This window comes from Athene noctua, chromosome 28, assembly GCF_965140245.1.
Source record: "Athene noctua chromosome 28, bAthNoc1.hap1.1, whole genome shotgun sequence".
NCBI lineage: Eukaryota > Metazoa > Chordata > Aves > Strigiformes > Strigidae > Athene > Athene noctua.
Genome location: NC_134064.1, coordinates 1,708,093 through 1,730,798, shown reverse-complemented (window position 1 = coordinate 1,730,798; position 22,706 = coordinate 1,708,093). Strand labels below are relative to the sequence as shown.

General features: G+C 43.2%; 1 protein-coding gene across 2 annotated transcripts in view; it reads left to right on the top strand.

Annotated features, from left to right (window-relative positions):
• Positions 1 to 22,706, top strand: part of ANTXR1 (ANTXR cell adhesion molecule 1) — a 110,010-nt gene that overhangs the window by 23,306 nt on the left and 63,998 nt on the right. Inside the window, exons 9-12 of one of the 2 annotated variants that reach the window (XM_074928479.1) lie at positions 4,646 to 4,706; positions 8,171 to 8,269; positions 18,652 to 18,721; positions 18,951 to 19,029. In XM_074928479.1, coding sequence (XP_074784580.1) covers positions 4,646 to 4,706; positions 8,171 to 8,269; positions 18,652 to 18,721; positions 18,951 to 19,029 — 309 coding nt within the window. Of the gene's footprint in view, positions 1 to 4,645; positions 4,707 to 8,170; positions 8,270 to 18,651; positions 18,722 to 18,950; positions 19,034 to 22,706 lie in introns of both variants that reach the window. The other variant, XM_074928480.1, reaches the window with a different exon arrangement.

Genomic DNA, 22,706 nt, shown 5'->3' with positions numbered 1-22,706 from the left:
ACAACTGAGCTGTGTGGTGTGGCTGACGTGCTGATGAAGGATCCATCCAGAGGGGCCTGGACAGGCTGGAGAGGTGGGACGTGCAAACCTTGTGAAGTGCAGCAAGGCCAAGTGCAAGGTCCTGCCCATGGGTCGGGGCAATCCCAAGCACAAACACAGGCTGGGTGAGGAGTGGGTTGAAAGCAGCCCCAAGGAGAAGGACTTGGGGGTGTCACTGGATGGAAAACTGACTGTGAGCCAGCAACGTGCTCTGGCAGCCCAGAAAGCCACCTGTGTGCTGGGCAAGTGTGGCCAGCAGGTCGAGGGGGGAGATTCTCCCCCTCTGCTCTGCTCTTGGGAGACCCCCCTGCAGCTCTGGGGTCACCAGCAGCAGAAGGACACGGACCTGCTTGAGCGGGGCCAGAGGAGGCCATGGAGATGCTCGGGGGGCTGGAGCACCCCCTGTGAGGACAGGCTGGGAGAGTTGGGGGTTCAGGTGGAGGAGAGAAGGCTGTGGGGAGACCTTAGAGCCGCCCCCCAGGGCTGAAAGGGGCTGCGGGAAAGGGGGGAGGGACTCTTGATCAGGGGGGAGGGATAGGATGAGGGGTAACGGGTTTAAACTGACAGAGGGGAGATTTAGGTCAGATCTAAGGCAGAAATTCTCCCCTGTGAGGGGGGTGAGGCCCTGGCACAGGCTGCCCAGAGCAGCTGTGGCTGCCCCCTCCCTGGAAGGGTTCAAGGCCAGGTTGGACGGGGCTTTGGGTACCTGGGCTGGTGGAAGGTGGCCCTGCCCGGGGCAGGGCGGTGGGAGTGGATGGGCTTTAAGGTCCCTTCCAACCCAACCCAATCTGGGATTCTGCGAAATCTGGTGATGCTTTTACGTATTCATCCAGAGCTCGCTGTTCAAACTTCACTTGCAAATAGATAAACTGTATATTCCCTGGTGCAGGGAGAGACACTGAGACCGCGTGAATGGGGGAGGGATGAGAGGAAGGTTATTTCCTTTGCTAGACATATCCTGTATGTGCACAACCTGTAATGTACACAAAATTTCTCAGTTGGCTTCCTGCTGTAGTATGAACATACAGCCTGAGTTTACATGTACACTGCCCAGGGGCAATGGGCTGGGCACTTTAAGGAATGGAGCTCCAGAGGGCAGGTCAGAGCAGGAGCTTCACATAGATATTCTGAATCTGCCTTCTGTCGAAGCCAGGCTTTCTGCAGAGGCCAAAGAGAAAGTCAACAGCTCAAGCCTCCTGGCTTGGGTGGCAAGTTTACCCCGCTAAAGCAGACGATACAAACCCCCAGTCTCAACAGTTATAGTGTTTCTTTTTACTTTTAGTGGCGTATGCTCATGCTTTCTACTTCTTTCGCCCCCCAAATGCATCTTTAAAAAGGACTTAAATATATTTCTTTTACTTACCTCATGCAGATATTATTGAACATGAAACACTTCATGAATAAATTACTGTTTTACAATTGGCAACAGACTTTGTTATTTAGTAATTCAACAGAGCTTGATAATGAGTACCTAGCCTCAGACTGTAGGTCATTCACACTAACGCTGATTAGGCAGTAACGTTCTATTAAACTTCAGCATTCTATTTGCTAATTAGAATTCCCTAATTTGGTGAAAAAAAATTATAAGAAATATGCAGCTGCTGTGGTGAAGTAATCTGTATGAATGCTTGTGGACCAGAATACCAAATGGAAGCTTCCAGCAGCTGCAGAATTTCACTCCCCTTCTCTTTGTTTCTAAGAGGGCCCAGGTGACCTGCAGGGCCTCTCCTGGCTCTTGGCCTTTAGTGCCAAGCAAAAAGCTGGCAACTGAGCCTGGCAAAAAGCTAAATTAGTCCCAGGTAGTGCTAAATTCAGTTCTGTCCTGTTAGAGATAAGGATGTGTTGCATTTTTTCATTTGGCATGTCAACAAATATTAGCAAGAGATCTTCCCAGGAGCTTGTGTGAAGCTGGAGCATAATTGGAGCCCCATAGAGTACAACAGGAGAGTGATTTGGGAATCTGAGCTTGGTCATTAAGTGTGTGCTGCTAAAGACAATGGGATGCTTCCTCACCAAGCCTGAGCACGTGCTTCAAATACTTTTCTGCATGGATGCCAAGGCAAGCTGGCTTGAGGCCGGCAGTTAGTTATCAAGTAAACCAGAACTGTTGTGGTTCTCCCTGTGAAAATAAGGCTGTGGAGTCAGTTCTGCCATTTACGCTCTTGGAGAGGTTTATAGGCACTCAGCTGGGAGATTGCATCACCACTCTTGCATGTTATTTTGCTTTCCTGAGGAGCCAGTCCGCAGTGAATGAAGTGCACCTACAGCCCACACAAGTCTGTGCAGTCCTCAGGGAAATAAGAGAACAGATTTGATGAAATCTTCTGCAATGAATATGTTGAAGACCTTTTTGAATGTATTTTTATAATGAGGAAGGGACATAAAGGAAATACTTTGCAAGAGTTACTGCTGCCTGATTTTCACTTTGTTAGGGTGGGTACTTGGAGCATGGGAGACATTATTATTCTAAATCAAAATAAATATTGCAGTTGGCACTGTAAAAAGCCATTAAGGCCAGCTTTTTGTAGTCATGTAAATGGATTGAACTGAAATGGAGCTCTGCATCATCTAATTGAGACACCTGCTATTCCACACCCCCCCATCTGAGTTGGCTTACATCATAAATGTTTGCAAATGACTGAACAGAAGTTATGAATTTCAATCTTAATCATGTAAGGTTTTACTTGATTTTTAAAAAAACGCAAGCACTGGTTGTGTTTTTCATGCATTTGTTCTCCAACCCTACTTGTTCTCCAGACTACTTCTCTTTCACTTCATTGTTGAAAAGAAAGGAGGAGAAGAATATTTAAATATGTTTAACATAGAAGAATATTTAATATTTAAATGTTTGGAGATACTGAGGGAGAGGGGAACAGAATCTAAGGGGGAATTGGGAAAAATGCAAAACAATTCTCTTCTTAAAGGAGGCATTTTTCAGTGGAAAAAAAAAGTACTTGGAAAGACATCAACTCTTAGTTGTGCTCATTAGCCCGGGCTAATTGGGAGACTTAGCCCGGACTTTGGGAGAAAAATGTTGTATCTTCAGAGAAGCAGAACCTGGAATGAGTAAAGGGTGGGTAGCAGAGGACTGCTGGGGGATGGATGGATGGGTGGGTGGATGGATGGATGGATGGATGGATGGATGGATGGATGGATGACTACAGATAGATACTTTGGAAGAGTGTTCTTTTACAGTACTCTCTATTTTTTGTGTATTTTCCTTATTCTGTCTTTCTAATTCTTCTAATGCTTCTCAGTTCTGTTCTCAACTGTTGCCTTTTTTTTTCCCACTTCACAGTTCCTGTATAACCTTGTTCCTGCAAATCTTCTTTCTCCTCACATGTCAGGCTGCCAGCAGCTCAGACGGTCCTGGTTCCTTCAGTCCCTTGGTACTCTTTTAGTCTCTACCAACCTTACTTCTGAGTAACTCAAACTTTTGTTTAAAGGTTTTAAAAAATAAATCATGGCTCTGTACCTTCTGCAATTAGGTATTTGAGGCAGAGTGCCATGATTGTGGAGAAAAAATAGATTATCTTTTTCTTACAGAATTTATTGTATTGGTTGCTGTTCTTTCCTTACAGATGTTTCAATTTAAAGTTGGGAAAATAATTTTCATGTTGGATTTGAGTCATGATGCTTGGCTGACATTTTCTTGCCTCTTGGAGCTGACCTAAATTTTGATCCGTTACCTCGTCTAGGGGCTGCTCAGCCCAGTGCTGAACACCCACAGCTCTCGGTCACTGCTGCTGGGCTCACAGGGGCTCACAGGCACTGTCACAAGTTTGCTGACTCTGTGCAGTGAAGCATTTGACTTGGTCTTCAGAGCAGGGGAAAGGCTGCTGCATGCAAATAACTACTTGAGCAGTTTTAGGACTGTATGGGAATAAACAGTATCCAACTCTAGCCACGGCCCTTGTGCCTTGCACGTAGTCTGCCAAGCCTGAGGCTGAAGCATTTGTGTAAATCACTGTCTACACGTGAAGTGGTTAAAGGCAGTGCCAACCCTTACAAAAGCATACTGCTGAATTTAAATTTGGTTTAAGAACAATTGTCTATACATCTCGATTTGAAATCACAGTGCAACTTTGAGGATGCTCTCATAGATCAGATTAAAAACTCAAGAACTTGGAACCCCTGTGCTGGGACTTGAGAAGTGCCTATATAGATATTCCTAGGGTGCATGCAGAGATAAACAGCTTAGCTTAAACTTGCTATGTTTTATTTGGAGTTTTGGGCTCCAGAATAATTTTGGAGAGAGGGGTGTGATTGCCTCGCTTAACCCTTCAGAGCACACCTAAGTTGTTATGGGTCACAGTCTGCCTGACGCCTGGTACCAGGGGCAAAGGCAAGTTTGTGCTGAGATACTGGGGAGCACCAGCATGCGTTGTCTTCCTCTGGAGCAATCACTTGCTGTGGCAGAGCAGTGACGCCTGGCTGGTTGGCTTGAAGTGAGAAGCCAAGATAGCATAATTGTGACATGAATGCAAAGTGCAATGTTGAGTTAAGCATTTACATGAGAACAAGTGCACTCTCTCATGCTTTCAGATTTGTGTTGCTATAGAAACTGGTCTGAGATACTTCATGACATTTTTCTTCTGTCTTTTAGATTTTGAAGAAATCCTGTATAGAAATTCTGGCAGCAGAGCCTTCCAGTATATGTGCAGGGGGTAAGTATAAATTGAGGCCCTAGCTGTTCATGTTGCCTAAAATACATCTTTCTGTCCATTGCTAACTGCTGGAGAATACAAAAGGAACTCATTAACTGGACCTAAATTTTTTGCTTTTTTGGTGAATTTCTTTTTCATCTCACAGTAGCTTGCTTATTTCCCATTTCTGCCAAATGATGTCAAATGGGATTTTCTTACAGAAAATGCTTGAATTTGTTTTGCCTGTTTTTCAGTCAAACCAGTCTGTCTTACTAAGTCTGTGCCAAACTTAAAATACCAAATCAGAAAATAAGACTTTGTGATTAGATTTAGAGTTTTGCAAATTCATCATCTTGGAGGACTGCTGGTGGAAGTGCTGCTTAAGAAACTAGCAAGAAAGCTGCACTTTTATGTAAAGGCTTCTAATATTCTTTGAACATTTCTGAGGCATTTAGGGTTGATATAGTGACCAAGGACTAGAATTTAAGCATCATTCAGCTGACTTGTGTGACTTGTACTTGTCCCCTCTTTGTTTGCTTGCTCTGATTTGATTGTGCTGTGTACACTGTGGCTTTAAAGTCCTGGCAAGCATTTCTGTGTTCAGCAGAGCCCAACCTTTTTCAAAGAAAGCTTGAGAACCATTTTAGCCTCTTCCATCTGCTTCCTGTGAATTCTTCACATTTTATTAAGTGTATCCTGTTTGTTAAATGTGTAGCAACTCATTAAGTAGAGAGGTTGGGAGCAGAGCTGAAGTTTGTAGAGAAGGATGAGTCCCTCATAAGTTCTGCATCTTTGTTTTTCTTAAATCAGTAGTCCACATAAGAAAGCCAATCATTTCTTGTTTTCACTTCCAAAGCAGCTGCTTTAATCATCCTTCCTGTGTCTCCTGTTACTGGAGCAACTGCCTGTATACATAAACATATACACGTAGTCATAGTTTCCTAGCAGATGCAAGACACCAGGCTAAATGCCCAATAAGTACCAGGCATCAGTTTTGTATTCTGTGCCTGCCATTACAGTAGTTTTGGTTTTTTGAAGCCGGGATGGCACAATTGACATGAATTATAGTACTTAATCATATATTTCTCATTTTGGTTGGCATTTAAATAGTTTCTTTGTTAAAAAAAAAAGTCTCCAAAACAGGGTTCTGTCTACCTAAGCATGGTAGATGATTATTGTCTTGAGAGGCTCTGATATAGTGCAGGGATGTTCTATAAATGCTTGGGAAAGGAAATGAAATTGTGTTGAATATTCAGACCCACTTTACACACTTACAGATTCTTAAATACATATAAATATTTACATACTTATACAAGTGATAAACAATGATGCTTATGTAATGTCATAAGCCAGAAGATGACTTATAACTATCATTTAACACTTTCTAATATACTTGCCAGTTGCTTATACACCTCATCACTCCCGTTCATTGTGTCTTAATGAGAATGTAGGGGTAATGCACAGCTGAACCCCGCAGAGCCAGCTGAGAGGCAATGTAGAGGGGTTTTATATAAACCATTCACGTTGGAATTTGTCCAGTACCTCACAAGAGGAGTAATGTTAACCATGAAAAATGCCAAGTTATTTAGACTCTCAAATCAAGGCCTCATCTCCAACTTTGGGCAAATACTCCTTTGCACTCAAACTGCAGCTCTTTCCATCACCTAGGACTTTGAGACTAATGAAAATGCCATTGAATATGAGATTATGTGCATTAGTGTCTTTTTGAAATAAATTTTTGCAGTTATAGCTCTGATACCATGTGTCGTCTTGTTTCTCTGCACATCCTTGAAGAGTGTAGTGGGTTTTGCCTTTTTTTGTTTTTAAGGAGAGAACATGAGGGCTCTGTGTGACCTGAGACCACTCTTGCACCGCAGACTGGTCCCAGACACTTCAGCAGCAACACATCAGTCTAAAATGCCAGTTTCTTGATGATTTGGTTTTGCACCAGTACAGACATGCACACTGTATCTGTTCATTTCAGCCTCAAGCAGAGGCAGGATCCCTGACATCACTGATATGCTGTTCTTTGACTGTACTTGAACTCTCATTCCCCAGCAGTTGAGACTTCTGTGATTTCTCTTAAGTATTCATCAGCCCCCGCACTCCAGAACAGAGCTCTTCTCCCCCGTTCTTCCCAAATGCTCTCGGACAACACATAATGGGCTTGCAAGACAGCTTCCCTGGCTAGATGTGGTGGGATGATTTGCAACTTGGCTGTAAATGAGTGGGACCTGGAAGGGAGCCCAGATTCCAGAGCAAATCTGCTTTTTTTGACAAGTACAGTGTGTGAGTCCTTAAGGGAGATGAAAGAAGATGGGGACTGTAAAGTGCAAGGCGAAAACTTTGAATCTGCAAAACTAGGTTCCTTGTTGCTCCTGGGAATTTTAAAACCAGGGTGATGTTTCTGATGCACTGTGATTGCCCCTGCATTGTCTTGGATGGTGAAACATTTTCTGTTCAAACCACGTTCACCAGTGGAACATCAGTGGGGATTATCTGACTGCCTCTCCTAGATAGCAACAGGAATTGTGGGGGCTGTTTCCTTCACCATGGGGACCTGCAGAGTTTGAGTTCCTATGTCCGCTGCCAGGGCTTTTCTGTGACTATGGCCCTGTTTCAAAATCTGAGTCTGAAAATGGTGCTTTCCTTGCAAGGCAATCTTAATGCTGGTGGCTGCAGGAAGTTTGCAAACCTTTCCCAGTACTAGGTTCAAGTAAGACTTGTGAGGATGTGATCTCATTGCTCCGTCCTGCTTGTTCCAAAAAGGACAGCTCAGTTCAGTGCTCAGGTGTTGGTGACTGTCCTCAATGCTTTCTGCTTGCGCCGCAGCTTGTGGTGACTTTGTAGAGTTGATCTGGAAGAATAGCAAAGAGGAAGGCTAGAGAAATGCCCCCAGACTCTGAGATCAGAGCCTTTGTCCAGAGACTAGAAAGCTGGTAGGTTCATAAAATCTGCTGTCATTGTATGGAAACGAGTCCAGCCAGGGGCTCGTGGTCATTGTAGGGGCTGGTAGGGCAGGATGTGACAAAACTCATGGTGCTGGTACAATTTTGCAGTTACCTAGGAAAGTAGCACTTGAACTTCTCCAAGTTATCTGTCACTGGAAGAATTTTTCTTTCTGTGGAAATTTACTTCTGCTTTTCTTCACCCAAAACTTTCTACCATTTAAAATGCCAACCCATGGAGGGGAAAGCTCAGTGTCTCTGAAAGCTTAATGTTTTCACTGCAGGTTAGTTAAAATGTCTGTTATGTATTGTTTCCTGTTTCTAAAAACTCAAGTTGAAATTGGGTGGGAAGAGAGTTGGGAGTTCAATTTTTAACAATTTTTAAGCTTAAAAATTTAAATTGAACTTTAAAAAAAATGTGAAACTGCAAATTTTGGCTCAAGAGGTCAAGTGAAAACTTTTGACATAGGTGCCTTGTCTAAATGACCGTGCCTTGTCTCACTACGTATCAATAACCCACCGTTTCTTTTGCTACAGAGTCGTTTCAGGTTGTCGTGAGAGGAAACGGATTTCGACATGCCCGTAATGTTGACAGAGTGCTCTGCAGTTTCAGGATCAATGACACAGTTACTCTCAGTAAGCTGTTCTGATCTCTTTTTTTCTTTCTCCTGACTCTGCACTGGCAGGCGTTTTCTTGCAAAACATTTTGGATCTTCAAATATGTTGACTGTGCAGGTAATAATTATGGGATGAGGAGCTATTACATTTGCAGAATATTTTTTTTTTAAAGAGTAAAATTGCTGGTTGTTATTGTATACTGTAACTTAGCAAGTATGCAAAGAGATAATCTTGAGCAATCGTGGGGACAAAATATAGAAGATGAGAAACTTGCCTGTAAAAAGTATCTATATGTGTTTTTCTGGGTTATGTACATAGTGAGATCAGGTCTGTTTCTTTTTTTACCTATATTTTGTGGCAGGCCTGGTCATGCAGCTTAAACACTGGTGTTGGAAGCTGTATTGGAGCAGTGCCTAAGGCATTGCGGCACTTCTGTGGACACAGCTGGGAAAGATGTTTCCTCTACAGAGTTCACCAAGCAGAAGAACAGAAGTATGAGAAGCAAATTAGACCCCAAGTGTCTGGTCTTTCTGTGAAGTGTACTGAGAGCCCTTGAGCTGGAAGAACTAATGATCCCATTGTTCTCATTTGGCATGCCTGCCAACCCACATAGGAAACCAGATAGTATAACTCATAGCTAATACCACTAGTGACAGCAGAATTCATCTTTTCTAACATGGATTCTATTCCAAAGCTGCCTGATCATTTTGGAGGTGGTCCTGATCCTTTTAAGTATAAAAAAAATGCATTAATTAGTTTCTTACATGTGGAAGTCTAACGGCTCGATGTTGGACTTGCTCATGCTGTGAGCATCTATGTAATTTGCTCTTTGGAGCAGGGGAACATTTTGTGAGGGCTGTTTGCCTTGTGAGAAATGCCACTGAGCGTTCAGGACAGGTACAGGACAGTGAGTGGGACTTGACCTGAACAGTTTTTGTACTGGTATCCTGGTCTCCTCTGTAGTAGGCAGGTTCTGAAATTGCCAACTTTTGTGTCATTTAACAGAAAGCTTGGCTGGCTGTGGATCATGTTTTCTTAATTCAGATATGATGAACATTGGGGATGTGAAGAGCAGAAGCTGGAGAGCTCAGGAGCAGGTGGCATTGGAGGGGGGAGTAGGGAAGGAGAGGGATATGAGTAAAAGCACTGGAGTGGGAGTGATAAGGTCAATGAACTGTTTTAGAGGCACCTTCATGCAGCCCAGAGATAAGTGCTGCAGATGTGCGAATGAGTGAGAGGTGGCTTACAGAAAAAGAACAGCAGAGGCAGCCACAGATTCATGCTTTTCCTTTTAAGCTCCATAAAATTGGACCGAAACCTGACATGTGGCCAGAACTCCTTAAATCTGGATCATGACTGCATTTAGGTGTTGAACCACGTTTGATTTCTCCCCAGAGTTCACATCCAAAGTTTTGTTTGGATCATATGTGTTATAGTGTCTCCTGTAGTTCTCTAGAGCTGGGCAGGAAACCTTCCTTCTCTCTCCACCGAGAAGGTTCCAGTGGAAATGAAATCGCTGTTGAAATATTTAGAAGTTTTCCTTTCATCAGAAGTCTGAAGCCATGTGGTGCAAACCCAAAAGTCTTTGGGCTTGTTTGCTGGAAGCTGACAGTTCATAGCATTCTTAGTTTGTGTGTCTGATGTCTTTTTTCAGTTAAAATGTGAATAACCCATATTAAACATCTAATCTGGGTGAAATCTTCTGCTTTGCAGAGAGGCTACTTTCAGTTCAAGAAAAATGTTAGTGGAGGATTTTTCAAGTAGTCATATTTTATGCTCAGAAGTGCATGGACGTGTATAATGGAAGTTATAAGGGTTACAAGACCACCAGTCAGCAGACAGAAGGCCCTAAGGCTGCAAGTTTTAGGAGTGCCCACGTCCCTCTGCTGTAGCTCAGCCTGGCCTTGTTTTAAGTCCTGAAGATCACATATCCCTTTGTGCAACTTGTGCTGCTGAAAATCTCTAAAGCAAGACTGATTGAGTCAACGTGTGCAGCATTTCAGTTTGAGTACCACCGGGGCCAGATTTGCAACTTGTGTGGGCAGGGATAAGCGGTAGGTTTGGTCCTTCCTTAGAGGAAGGACATCAATACTTGATTTCCCCAAATGGCTTTCCATTTCTTCTATACATTGCTTTCAAGAGCTGCAGCACAAAAGTCTTTGAGAGTGAGTTCTGAAGGGCTGAAAAACTTAACTGGGACTTAATTTGAGTTTTTTATAGGAACCTTAAAATAGATCTGTATCTTGAAGAGAAAAAGCAGCATAGAAAATGAGTAAACTCTGCTACCCCTGGTTTACAGACAGGGGAATGGAAGTTGCTGTACTGAAGGTAGCTGCTCCAAGAGAGCTAACCACTGACAAGCATGTGGACGTGCTGACACTCAGCCTAGTACTCTTCCTACTGGTTTAGGGTGCCTCTTCAAAAGCTAAAGATTTGGTGCAGATCTCCTTTCTCAATCTTCTTACATTTCTTCCTCCATATCCATCCAACAATTGTCCTTCTTATGACCCCATTTGCATTGTGAATGCAGGACAAGACAGGACTCAGGGTTAAAAGTAGCTACTGTTCCTGCCAGGTTTGTGAGGTGGAGAAGTGACATTAATGGTAGCCTTCTTTTCCCTCCCTTCCTTGATTTGCTGTCCTGCTTTTTCCTCCAGAGAAGACAACTTGCTCCCCTATCGTTACCTTGAAAGTTACCTCTGTTACCTGAGGCTATGCTAACTGTGACCTGCATCCCAATTGCTTCTCAGCTCAGCTCCCTTGGAGCTGGCTCTGGAGCAAGGCATTCATTCCTGGGAAGATCCTAAAGTCTTCCCATGGCTAAGAATGTCATCCGTCAGCTTTCCACTTTCCAATGTGTGTCCTGTCTGTGGAGACACAAAAACATCCGATGTTGCCAATGGGAGGAACTGTTTGCGAGGGTTACCTCACTCCCAAACATTGTGACCTGGTGTTGGTGAGAGTGAGGAAGAAGGCTCCTTCCTCTCTTTTTGTATGCTGACTGCTTGTCTAGCTGATTAATTTATTGTGGTGTCTGTCATAATTTCATAGTAGCTTTCAGGAAAGATCAGATTATCTTAGTGCAACCTAGCTTGGAAGCTGTCATGCTGTGTCCACAAAATGACTGTGAAAAATGAGGATAAGAGCCAAAAACGTTTCCTGCCCTCTGACCTGATGCATTCCTTGTGTCCTGAATTGAGGCAAAGGTGAAAAGTGAGCTCATTCTCCTTGGTCCTGCACCAAGCCTTCTCAGTTCATTTTGCACAGCCCTAGATTGTTTGATGCGGTAACCTGGAAGCAAAAGGCCACACACTCCATTTCTGAATTCAAACTGTCCCCTGATTGAGGGAACTCAACAGTTGCTCATCAATGTTCTCAAACCCAAGTCTTTCCTGGTGGGAGCTGGCACAGCCCAGTTAAGTTTAAGTTGCTCTGTGTGAGAATGTATCTCAGCATTCCGGTTCAGTGGATCCTGCAGCTCCAGCCCCTATTCTCAGTAGGCCTTTGTGGCACTTTGCTGCAAACAGCTTAACCTAAGAGTTAACCAAATGAGATTCTTATGGAAACCTTCTGGAGATTGGATAGCTCAGCTGTTTTTGTTTGCTTGAACCCTCTCAGCCTCTGATTGTATCAGGGAGGGAGGTATTTTTAAAGATAATACTAAGCCAACAGTTCCTGAAACCTTAAATTATCCCAGATGAGATGTAGACCAGCACAGCTAGGACTTGCTGAGGTTAAGGGCATGAGCTAATAGATTTTTATTTGGATTTTTGGCAGAGAAAAGTGGCAGGTGAAGAGAGCATTGGCTCATAATGTTCATAGCTATGGGGTAAAAAAAAAGGAACATCTGTAGAAACCATGAAGAATATTTGGCTGAGCAGAACTGTAATCAGATGCATGTTCAACAGCAGTGTGTTTTCTGCCAGAAGCAGGACCTGGGAGAATTGGTTTCAGACTGCACAGAGTTAAAAGTAATTATCCACTGCAGTGACTTATGACTGCTTTGTGGTGCTAAAATGTCTTTGTCTGCACAGACTGTGCAGGATCCAGCAAAGATAGCTCTGGGCATAGAGGCAGCTCTGTCCTAGGCAATTTAAATCTGAAAAGAGAGATGAAAGATTGGTGAGGAAACCATGTGGCATGCACCACAGCAGAGATGGGGCCAGATCTTTGGCATTCTAATGAATGCTCTGGATGCTTGGCCAAAACTGATCCTTTACACAAACTAGCCTGATATTTTTGCTTCAGCACTGAGTACCAGAAGCAGGGGAAAATGAGGCAAATACAGTGGGAGCAGGACTTTGCCAGGTATCTACCAGTGGAGAGTGAGCTGTATTCCAAAACTGCCCAACTGCCTTTAAAAATTGTCTTCTGTTTTCAAAGCCTAGCAGGTTGCTCCATTTTCTCCATCCTTCCTTTCTCCTGTCAGCACAGTACTTTTCTTGTGATAACTTCCTTAGTTTCTCAGCCTGGTCACTCTTAGCACAGAATGTTTTGCTTTGCAGTTCCACTCTAAACCCCAATTTCCCCACTTGATCATGTCACTTTAACCCTGCACTGAACCTTTTATTTTCTTGTAGTAGCTTTTCCCTCTTTCCACTATGGTACTAGAGAATGTCCATCGCTGTGCTCAAACTCCATCAGGTGTTTTGGGGAGTCTGACCTTTATGAAGGACACAACGTATGCCTTTAATTTCTCCTAGGTGAAAACATACACCAAGGTGAGCTTGGCATCCCGTTCTGGAGGGTGGCCAAAGTCATTGCTTGACAAAGAATATGGGAACAGGAGAAATGATCATGCTTCCCTCAGATGCTCTCCTAGACTCCAACAAACTGCAGTGTAGGAACTTTTAAAACAGGATTCCTGTGTGTTTATCTCCAGCAGACTTCTCTGCAGCTGTCCAGGCTGAGCGTGGGGCAATCAGGAAACTTGGGCTGAGGGAGGAGAAGAATCTCTGTGCAATGTGGAGTGCTTTACCCAGCTCGCTTGCTTATACTGAATGCTGCCAGGGGACCAAGATGGTGTCTCACTGTGACATTAGTATATATGTGTAAACGAGCATGACGGAGCTGATGGTTACAGCTCAGAGCCTGGAGTGGAGCTGTTGCAGTGCTGGACCAAGCCTCCTGCCTGGGAGTGACCCTGTTGCACTGCAGCATGGGCTGCTCCCATGAGCTGCCAGTTGTGAGCATGAGTAAATGGTGCTGTGCCAAGTTCTGTTAGTAGTCTTGGTCTTGAAGTTATATGTACTTGTTGAGCAGAGTTGTATCCACAGCAGATGAACCCATCAGCAAATCCTTCCAGATCCCTTCTCTCCGTCTAGAGATTGTTACGAATGTGATATCATTGTTCTGTGCTTATCTGTCTCTTTCCCCCATCCCCTAACTCTGCTCTGAATGGCTTTGGCATTCAGAGCTCATGTGTCCCTACACAAAGCAGAGCAATAATAGCATGATCTCAATGTGGTTTTCATTACAGCATTAACAAAACATTTCTTATTTATGGGTCTTTCTCGTAGGCAGTTTCTCTAGCTCAGAGAGTGTTCCAGTGTCTGTCTACATTCCTATCTCCCCACAAAATGGGTTTGAAATAAAAACTTTGCTTGTAGAGTTGTCACAAGGAGTGGCATAAGAGGAGTCAGCCAGGAGGAACAGAGATTGTGCCTTGGTAGGCAAGGTGCAGAGAATTATGGAGGTATTTTGTCTCATCTGAGGTGACAAATGGGCAGTGGAAGGGCTCAGGGCTACTCATCTCGAGTGGGCTGAGGTACAGCGAACGGCCTTCTTCACACAGATGTTCCTGAGGGAGTCTTATGTGAAAGCAGCCATACTCCCACCCCCAATTTGCCTGCACTGGCCTAATAGACCAGAGTCTTTGCTCCCGCAGAAACAGAAGACTAGGTCAAAGTATTTTCTGAGATGTACTTTAGTTGAACATAAATCATAAATACAGGGATAACAGAAGGAAATTGTTAGTCTGTGATATATAGAAAGTTTGGCAAACAGCTTTTGCAGCCTTTTCTGGACTAAAATATTGCTGATATTGTGAGTCCAACAATCAGCATTTGTGATATTATTGTGGCAATTCAAAAATGTGCTTTCTTAAACCTTTCTGTAAGGGATCTTTGCAGTCAGTTTTCAGTACAGTAGTTGGTGCTTGGACGAACCACTAACCAACGCAAAGGCTGTTAATTTTAGCTTGGTTACATGGCTAAAAGAAAGTACTACTACCAGTATGGGTCACCTTCTTTGGGTTCTTGTACCTCTCTTTTATTGAGGTCTGCTCTTCTGTGTTAAAGCATCATGCATATATTGAGGCTTTTATTATTAAGGTTGGGAAGTACTCCAAGTCTTGACTTGCCAAAAGGTTACACCCTCCTAATGGCAAAAGAAACTATTCACTAATGCTGGGAATAATAGATTTTACAGGCTACAGATAGTTGTTAAAAGGTGCAGGAATGCTGGGTAGCAAATTACAGGAATTTGAGCAGTAGAAAGTACCTTGCTGAAAGGGCATCCACAGATCACAGATGTATTTGTGTGAGATGTTTGACCCTTCTTCATTTCTGCACACTGCTCTGAATGGCTTTTGCCTCAGGACTGCCTAGGTTTAGTTGCCTGTGTGTGCTGTGTCCTGTGTTGTTTTTTTTTTTTTTACAGTGAGAACCTTATTTTGCTTGATGAGGAGATTAATGGTGTGTATGTAAGGAGCAAATTGTGCCCATTACTGTGGGCAGACTTTCTCAAAAGTGAGGCATTGCAATATTTCCTGAAAATGTCCAAGCTCTGCCCGTGGTTGGTGTCTGAAGTGTGATCAAGGCCTGGGCATCCTTTCTGTAAAATTGGCAAAGGAGGCAAAGTGATTTCTCCAGGGTTACGCAGCCAGCTAGCGGCGGAGCCGAGAACAGAAATCACTTCCTGGGCAGCAAAGTCAGCGACATCGAGTCGAGTGCTCCGCCCGCCGCCTTCCACAACTCTTCCACTAGTATTGTCAGCTGAGAGGGGTCCAAACCACAAAATTCAGATTTTGGCATGAGATCTAGAGTTTGGGAGCAATCAGGCCCATCTCTTACTGCACAGGAATACAGCGAGTTTTTTCTGCAGCAGACAAGAAAAGCGGCATTCTTTCAAATGCATCCTGCAGATACAGATGCAATAGCAGATGAGAAGTGTTGTTTTGTTTGGTTTCCCTATGTAAGTTTTCCAGGAAGGAGTCAGATGGCTGGAGTTATGCAAACCAAATGGATCTTCTTTTGTTTAGAGCAAAGGAAAATAGTCGCTCATTTTTGTGGTGAAACACAAACATTCTCCAAACAAAATAATCTCTCCCTGTAGCCAGCCTGGCCAGCCATGAGTTCCCTCCTGGGACTCTGAGTCTGATAAACTTTCTAGAGAGGCATAGACTTTAACGCAAGCTGGAGGTGGGAAGGGAGAAAAAGGAAAGTAAAAAGCTAATGAGATCTAACTAAAGGCCTTGCAAAATTAAGCCAGCTTTTGTTCTAGTGAACACTGTCATGGAGAATTCTTTAGCCTTTGCTGTCAGTGTTAGCAAAAGAGAAAACAAGACATTGGTCTTCATCCTCTTGGCATGTGTGTGCTGAGACAATGTCATAAATTTATGGGAGTTAGTGATATCTTCATAAATCGGGGTGAGAACAGAACTGTAGGGCCAGATTTACCACCAATGTGCATCCGCCTTGTTTGTGCGAAGCGGGAAATGCTGCTGGTTTGATTTGGTAACTCCTTTGCAAAACCGAGTGCCTGTGTGTGGTGCAAGCTCATGGATCCAGCGCCTGTGCTGGGGGCAGCAGGCAGTCAGGGACGTGCACTGTATGACTATGCTGTCGGCTTTAAATGCCTATTGTCTGTCTGCCTCTCTTGGGGAGGAAGTAATCTTCTAGATAGTATGGGGCTAGCAAAGGGATACCCTGTGCTAAAAACATCTGCTCCTGATGTTTAGCATAGTGGAAATGTTCATAGCTGCTCTTGCACTGAGGCTGTGGGAAAATAGCAATAATACGGTACTTCGCAGGCCAACAGCAGGAGCAGGAATCTAGAGGGATCACAAAAGCTTGAAGGTTGCTCTCAGTAGGTGAGCCATGATGCAGAAGCAAAGCCTGTTTGTGAAAACCATATCACTGCTAAAATCTTTCACTTTCAGCTGTTTGTGTCAAACAGTCCTTAACTAAATAACTGCTGTGGGTCACTCAAAATTCATGTGTGTATGTAGGCCGGAATCTGCTGGAAGCTGGAAATATAAGGAAAACTTCAGGGAAGGTTACAACATTTCATTACCATTTCATTTTTTTTAATGGAGTGTAAAAAATAAACATTTCCTAACCTGCCTGAGGAAATAATCTTTTATATTGCTGCCAAAGCAAAGAAATACACTGGTATGAAATAGGGATTATAATGTGTGATAGGAATTACTAGCGCAATACTAGTGCTTTCTAAAATTTTGTATTTGGTGGAAACCTCTCTTTTAGGAATGTCTGGGAAAGAATGCTTGTCTTAGCGAATCCTGCTTCTGCATGAGGGGTCAAACTCTTGCAGTCTGTATCTCTTATTTTTATGCATCATCCACTGCCGTAAAATGTGCTGTGTGACCCTGCATCAGAGTGAACCCTGCTGAGCCAAGAATGGGACCAGCACCAGTAGTGCTCTACTGCTGTTGCCCTAATCATTATTTAACACTATCCGTGTGAACAAATGTATCTCAGCAGCCAACTAAAGAATGAACAAGGCTCCCAACTGATGCAGAAATTAGAGAAGGTTGCCACATTCTTTGGCTTGTGTCTCTTCATGGCTTTTCATCTTTCCACTGGCACCTTAAACGGAATTGTAACTTGCGCAACTTTCCTCAAAACCAGAAGACCGGACAGTCAGAATAGCTCAGCTCTTCATTAGATTGCTGAACGATTTGGTTAAACTTTTATCCTTGCTCCTTCCCATTGCCTGTTGCTGTCGGTGATGCACCAGCATAACCTGCTTCCCCAGTGCCAAGCCGAGCGCGTTGTGCGGGTGTGGAGAGACTTCAGACGCTCAGAGACCAGGGTTGCTGGCTGTATCGTGATAGCAAAGCAAGGTGGTGGCCAGCTGTGCTCCCGTTTCAACATGACCCCTTAGAATGAAGGTGTCTTCCATCCTGCAGTATCTAGAGATAAGAATCAAGATTTGGATTGAAGATGAGGTGTGAAACCTACAGGTTTGAGAGGTGAAGGGGAAGGAATCTCCCAGGAAAGGAGAGGCTTTCAAAAATGAAAATTTTAACTGAAAATTTTTAGGAAGCTGCTAATATTTGGTAGCATCTCTTATCTCAGGTCTATAAGCAGCTCTAGAGACCCTAGAGATGGTTGTAAGTACAGCTGGCAGAAAGCGTTCTGATGCAGTCACGTGCTCCTGGAAAATGCTGACCCACCTAGCCTGCCTGCCTGATTTTCTGCCAATCTGCCCAATCTCTAGTCAACTGGCAAATGAGCTGGGAAGTTCCTTGGGATCCCCATTCGTCTGGTCACCAGAGAGATATTATAAAGTTCTGATTTGTCTGCAAAAGAGGATTATTAGTTAATGTTCCTGTTTCCCAGGCAATTGCCTATTGGTAGTTTTTCTCATTCCACTTTTAAAACCATGGTATAATTCGGGCTGGGAGATTTAATTTAGGTTTAGATGAGTCTACCTTGAAGTGCAAAATTTTCCACACTTTTATTTTCTTAACTCAGCTATTTCTATTTCTATGTAATCTGTTGCAACTCCATCTAGTCTCCTGTGTATAGTGGCTGTGATAATTCACTCTGACCATTCAAAAAAAGCTTTGTATCTTCAGCTCTGTTGTGGCTCAGACCTGTGGCGTGATAGATTTCATCAGCACGGAGCAGCTGTAGGAATGGTGAAGGTGCTTGGTGCAAGGTGTGGGTGACAGGCGGTGCACGGCTTCCCATTGCCCTGGGGCGTTCAGCTCTGCAGGGGCAGGTAGTCCTCGGCCCTTTTGTAGGAGCGGGGCACAAAGGGCTCTGTGGAATCATGTTTCAGAGTGAGAATGACAGAGCTGTGGCAGCCTGGAAACAAGACAGTTTTCACGAGGGCTCTGCAAAGAAATGAGGAAGGAGAGTCAGCTGCCACATGTCCCCATCTTTTTTGAGGGGTAAATGCGAGGTGTTGAATTCTTTTTTTCTCCCGTGGTGCAGGGCATCTGCTGTTACTTTGTATTTACTCTGTAATTCCACAGGCTAAAAGCATGCTTATGGTTACCTCAGAACAACTGATGTGCAATAGCTTTTTATCCCTCACATAGTGTTTGATATTGTTTATGGATCAACAGTAAACAAAAACATTATTTAAGCTTGATCTTAAATGCCTGCATTACTGACCAGGTAATAAATCCCAATACTTCTTTTTTCCAGATGAAAAACCTTTTGTAGTGGAAGATACCTACTTACTCTGCCCAGCACCTGTGCTACGAGAAGTTGGCATGTATGTTTTTTTTACATACTCAAATATTTACTTTGCCTGTGGGAAAATGAGTCTGTGTCATCTCACTATATTCTGTTGTTCTTAAATGCAATTGATTCTGACATTGTCTCTTGTGCTTGTTGGGTTAACTGGCAGGTGTGTATTGGAGATCTCACAGGGGAGAGAGCACCAACAGTGTGAATTAACCTGACTTCTTTCTTTTTTTTTTTTTTTTTTTTTTTTTTTCCAGGGAAGCAGCTCTTCAAGTCAGTATGAACGATGGTCTGAGCTTCATCTCCAGCTCTGTCATCATCTCCAGTACACACTGTGTAAGTTCTGATTCATGCACCTAAAATGCTTCAGTAGGATGGTGGTACTTAGCAACAAATGTTTGTTACACAGGTATTAGGGCTTTCGAGCTGAGTAAGCCTGGTGTGCAAAGGACCTGTTTCCCTCTTTTAAAGGTGAGCTTGTGAGTGTGGTAATAAGACATTTTGTGTATCGTGCCATAATGTGGCAAAGCTCTTGAGTCTTCAGTGAACACCTCGGACTCTGTATGTGCTGTAGGATGCAGACCAGAACAGGACAAGGAGCCAGTGGTCTCTGTCTGCTTGTCTGCTGCACAGTGAACAAGAAGCAGGTCTGCTGTCTTCGTTAGCTAGTCTGTCTCTACAGCAGTGGTGCTGCTAATTGTGAAAGATGTATGGCAGCTGTGATCACGCCCTTTGTCTGGAAACCAGTATAAAATGTGGGAGATTCTCCACTGCAGTAGCTGGCTTATGGCTGGCATCCTTTGTTGCCAGTAGTGAATTGCTGCACTCAGTCTCTGGTGGAATCAGGCAAAGGACAATGAAACGATTTATAATTCATGGTATTGCTCAAGATGCTGCTTCTGCTAAGTCATGGCTGTTGGGTATAGAACAAGAAATGACTTATGCTAAAGGAGATGGTGGAGGAATTCACCTTGAGTTCAGAGCAGTCCTTCATGCTTCAGTGTATTCAGCTTAATTAATCTGTGGGAAGACCTGTCCTCTGTGCAGGGAATGGTTGTGGTGCTGCTTTACTTCTCCCGTGTACTTACTTAAACTGTTTTTTGGGAAGTCAGAGTAGTATTGTCAGAAAGACTTGAAAATCTGTCCACAACCTGCTTTTCTCCCTGTCCAGTAAAGGCATATCATGTTTCCACACAGACTGAGTTAAAAGGGTAAATTGTATAACACTGGATTGCCAGCAGTCTTCTGTGGGCCACAAAGGCTGATGCACAAGATGAGAAAAAGTCTTTTGTGTCACTTGATCTTGATACTTGTTCAACAAGGACAAGACTCTATGGAGAGGCAGTTTTCAAAGCTTACATGAGGGGTTATATTCCAAAATTTATAAAGACTTCCTTCTGCCTTAGAAGGGAATTTATTTTATTAGTTACTTTTTTGTTTCAAGTTCTCTTTGTTCACTGGCAAAAATGTAATTGTATGTTGTCAGCAAATTACAGGACTGTTTTCCTAGGTTATGTGCATATGAGGCAAGACCTAGGAAAGAATTTTCTTAGAGAAAAAATATTCCTTCTTGATAAGCTTTCTTCCAGGGATAGAATTATTATTTCTAGGCTATAGGAGATGAAATATCTGGGGTTTTTTTTATTGTTTTAATAGCTGTAAGGAAACTTTTGAAAATGCCTATGCTTCATGGCAGTCTCTACTTCTCTGATGCCTCCAAGCTGCAAAACTGGATTTGCAGTGCAGCTAAGCCACCAGAATTCAAATCCAGATCCTACATCCAAACCTAGATGCAGCGACGTTCAGTGGCTGCTTTGAAAATTATATTGCAGGCTTCACTAATCGAGGATGTTTCTTCTGGGTAAACAGGCATTTTGTCTTTGTAGTAGTGTTTATTTTTTTTATGTTCTTGTTAAAGATGAAACTGTTTACTGAGACTAAAATCCCCTCTTTAATTAATATTACAAGGGCTCCAGTCCTGGAAATACGGATATACAAAATGTGCACCAAATGACTTAATTAATTGACTTCAGACCTGAAAGTCTGTTTGAAGATCTGCAGCCGAAGTGGAACAGTCAGAAAGCTGTGGAATGAGGTGATGGTAACAAGCAGAGATTAAAAAAAAGAAGGTTTTCTTCCCTGTGTGCAAACCAGCAATCAGTGCTTTGGGTTTCCATTCAGTGCTTTATTTCAGAAATGATCATGTTTGAAAAGAGGCCTGGAGTGTCATCCTCAACAAGTTTCCCACATGGTAATTGGCAGTGACTTAACATGGCAGCCCCACACCCCCTTTGATGTGAGTGCCTTGAACACCAACCTCCTTGCTCTCCAGAAATGGCTATTTAACGGGAAGGAGCAAAGGAGGGGCTTGCTGGCATGATAAACGTTACCATTTCTTTCTTTTCTTTTGGTAGCTCCACAACAAAACCTCCCTGTGATGCGTGTAAATAAACTGCAAATACCCCATTTTCCCTATGAACAATACCTATCCTGTTTTATGAACTACCCGTTTTTGAGGACTATCTGGAGGTAATCCAAGGAAGAAAATTCAATTAAGAGCATAGCTCAGACAGCTACATTCCCAGCAAGTAAAGACCAAAATGAACAGTCAGACTTTGACTCCTAAGTTATAAATGTAGGTATTTGAAGATGAGAACAGATAGAGCCTAGATTCTGAACTATTTAATAAGCTTTTTTCATCACCCTAGCTAGCAAAAAATTTAGTGTAGGTTTTCATGCTAAGGAAACTGGGCCAGTTTCTCATAGGTCAATAGAACAAAGCTATTTTATACTAGTGTAGGTCCCAACCTTTATTTAATATCTGAAGACTCCTAGGAATGAGGCAGCTAAATAAATGTCAGTTTTATTGAGCAGTGAAAACTCTAGAAGAAAGAAAACACTTTTTGTCTTAGGTCACTTTTTGGAAAGAAAAAAGGGATGAAAGCCTTTGCCTTTTCTAGATGGACGTTGCAGTTTCGGTGCTGTAGCTCAGCAAGACCCAACTCCTGCAATTGCCAGAAGTGCGGAGGGAAGAGCACTTGGTACTCCTGTGCTCACAGTGTGTTTTCTAATGCCAAGTGCCAGCTGTTGAAAATGGGATACTGGGATTTTTTGCCTTGCCCAGTGTCGTCATTTTTGTGAGGTTGCCAGTTAAAAGTATTTTTTTGCAGACTATGCTGCCTTCTTACTCAAATACTGAATGCGTGGCAGAAAGTGTTCTGTGTGCTGGTCCCCTTTAGGAAATGTTACTGGTTTGTGTCTCTAAGTGCAATAATGCACTCCGGTAGAAACTGAATCCCTCTGGGAACAGACAGAGCTTTTGCTTGAGCCTGCATTGCCTAACTGAAGTAATTATTTGCACTTTTTCCCCTTGAGGTGTAAAATCTGCTACAGCATTTCAAGGGGGAGAAAATGAGGGGAGGTTAGGAATGAAGACATACGTAATGGCTGATTTAATCTCCTCCTTAGTCTGAGGCACACATACATCTCATTTTTCCAGCATTAATTGATACTACTTGTCAAATCTGTCAGCACCAAATTAGACCCCAATTTTTGAACACTAGTTGGGGTTCTGGGTTTTTTGTTTCGTTTAAAGGAGTCATACATACAGCTAAAGCAGCCTCAGAGCTTCTACCTATGCTTTCAAATCTGGGCGCTTTGGAATCCATTTCCTGAACTGCAGGTGGTCTGTTGTGCTTCGAGGGAGTGCTTGTTTTCCCTAGCTTTCTGCTTCCTGAAATGTGGCAGGCTTCAAGGTTTGCAGTCCAAAAAAAAGTGCAAGGGGTGTCTAATTAAACTGCATAGGTTCTGTTGTATTCTGCCTTTTTCTTAATTGCTTGTGCTTTCCAATATCAGAGTACAGGCATGACTGTATATGCTTTTATACCTCATTTTTCCGTGGGACTCAAGGAATCACTGATTTAGGTTCCCAAAATAAAACTGCCAGTGGTGTTTAAATTCTGTTTTTTAAGTGAGCCTTCAGGTTTTCTTGGTACATCACTGCAGTTCTCTGC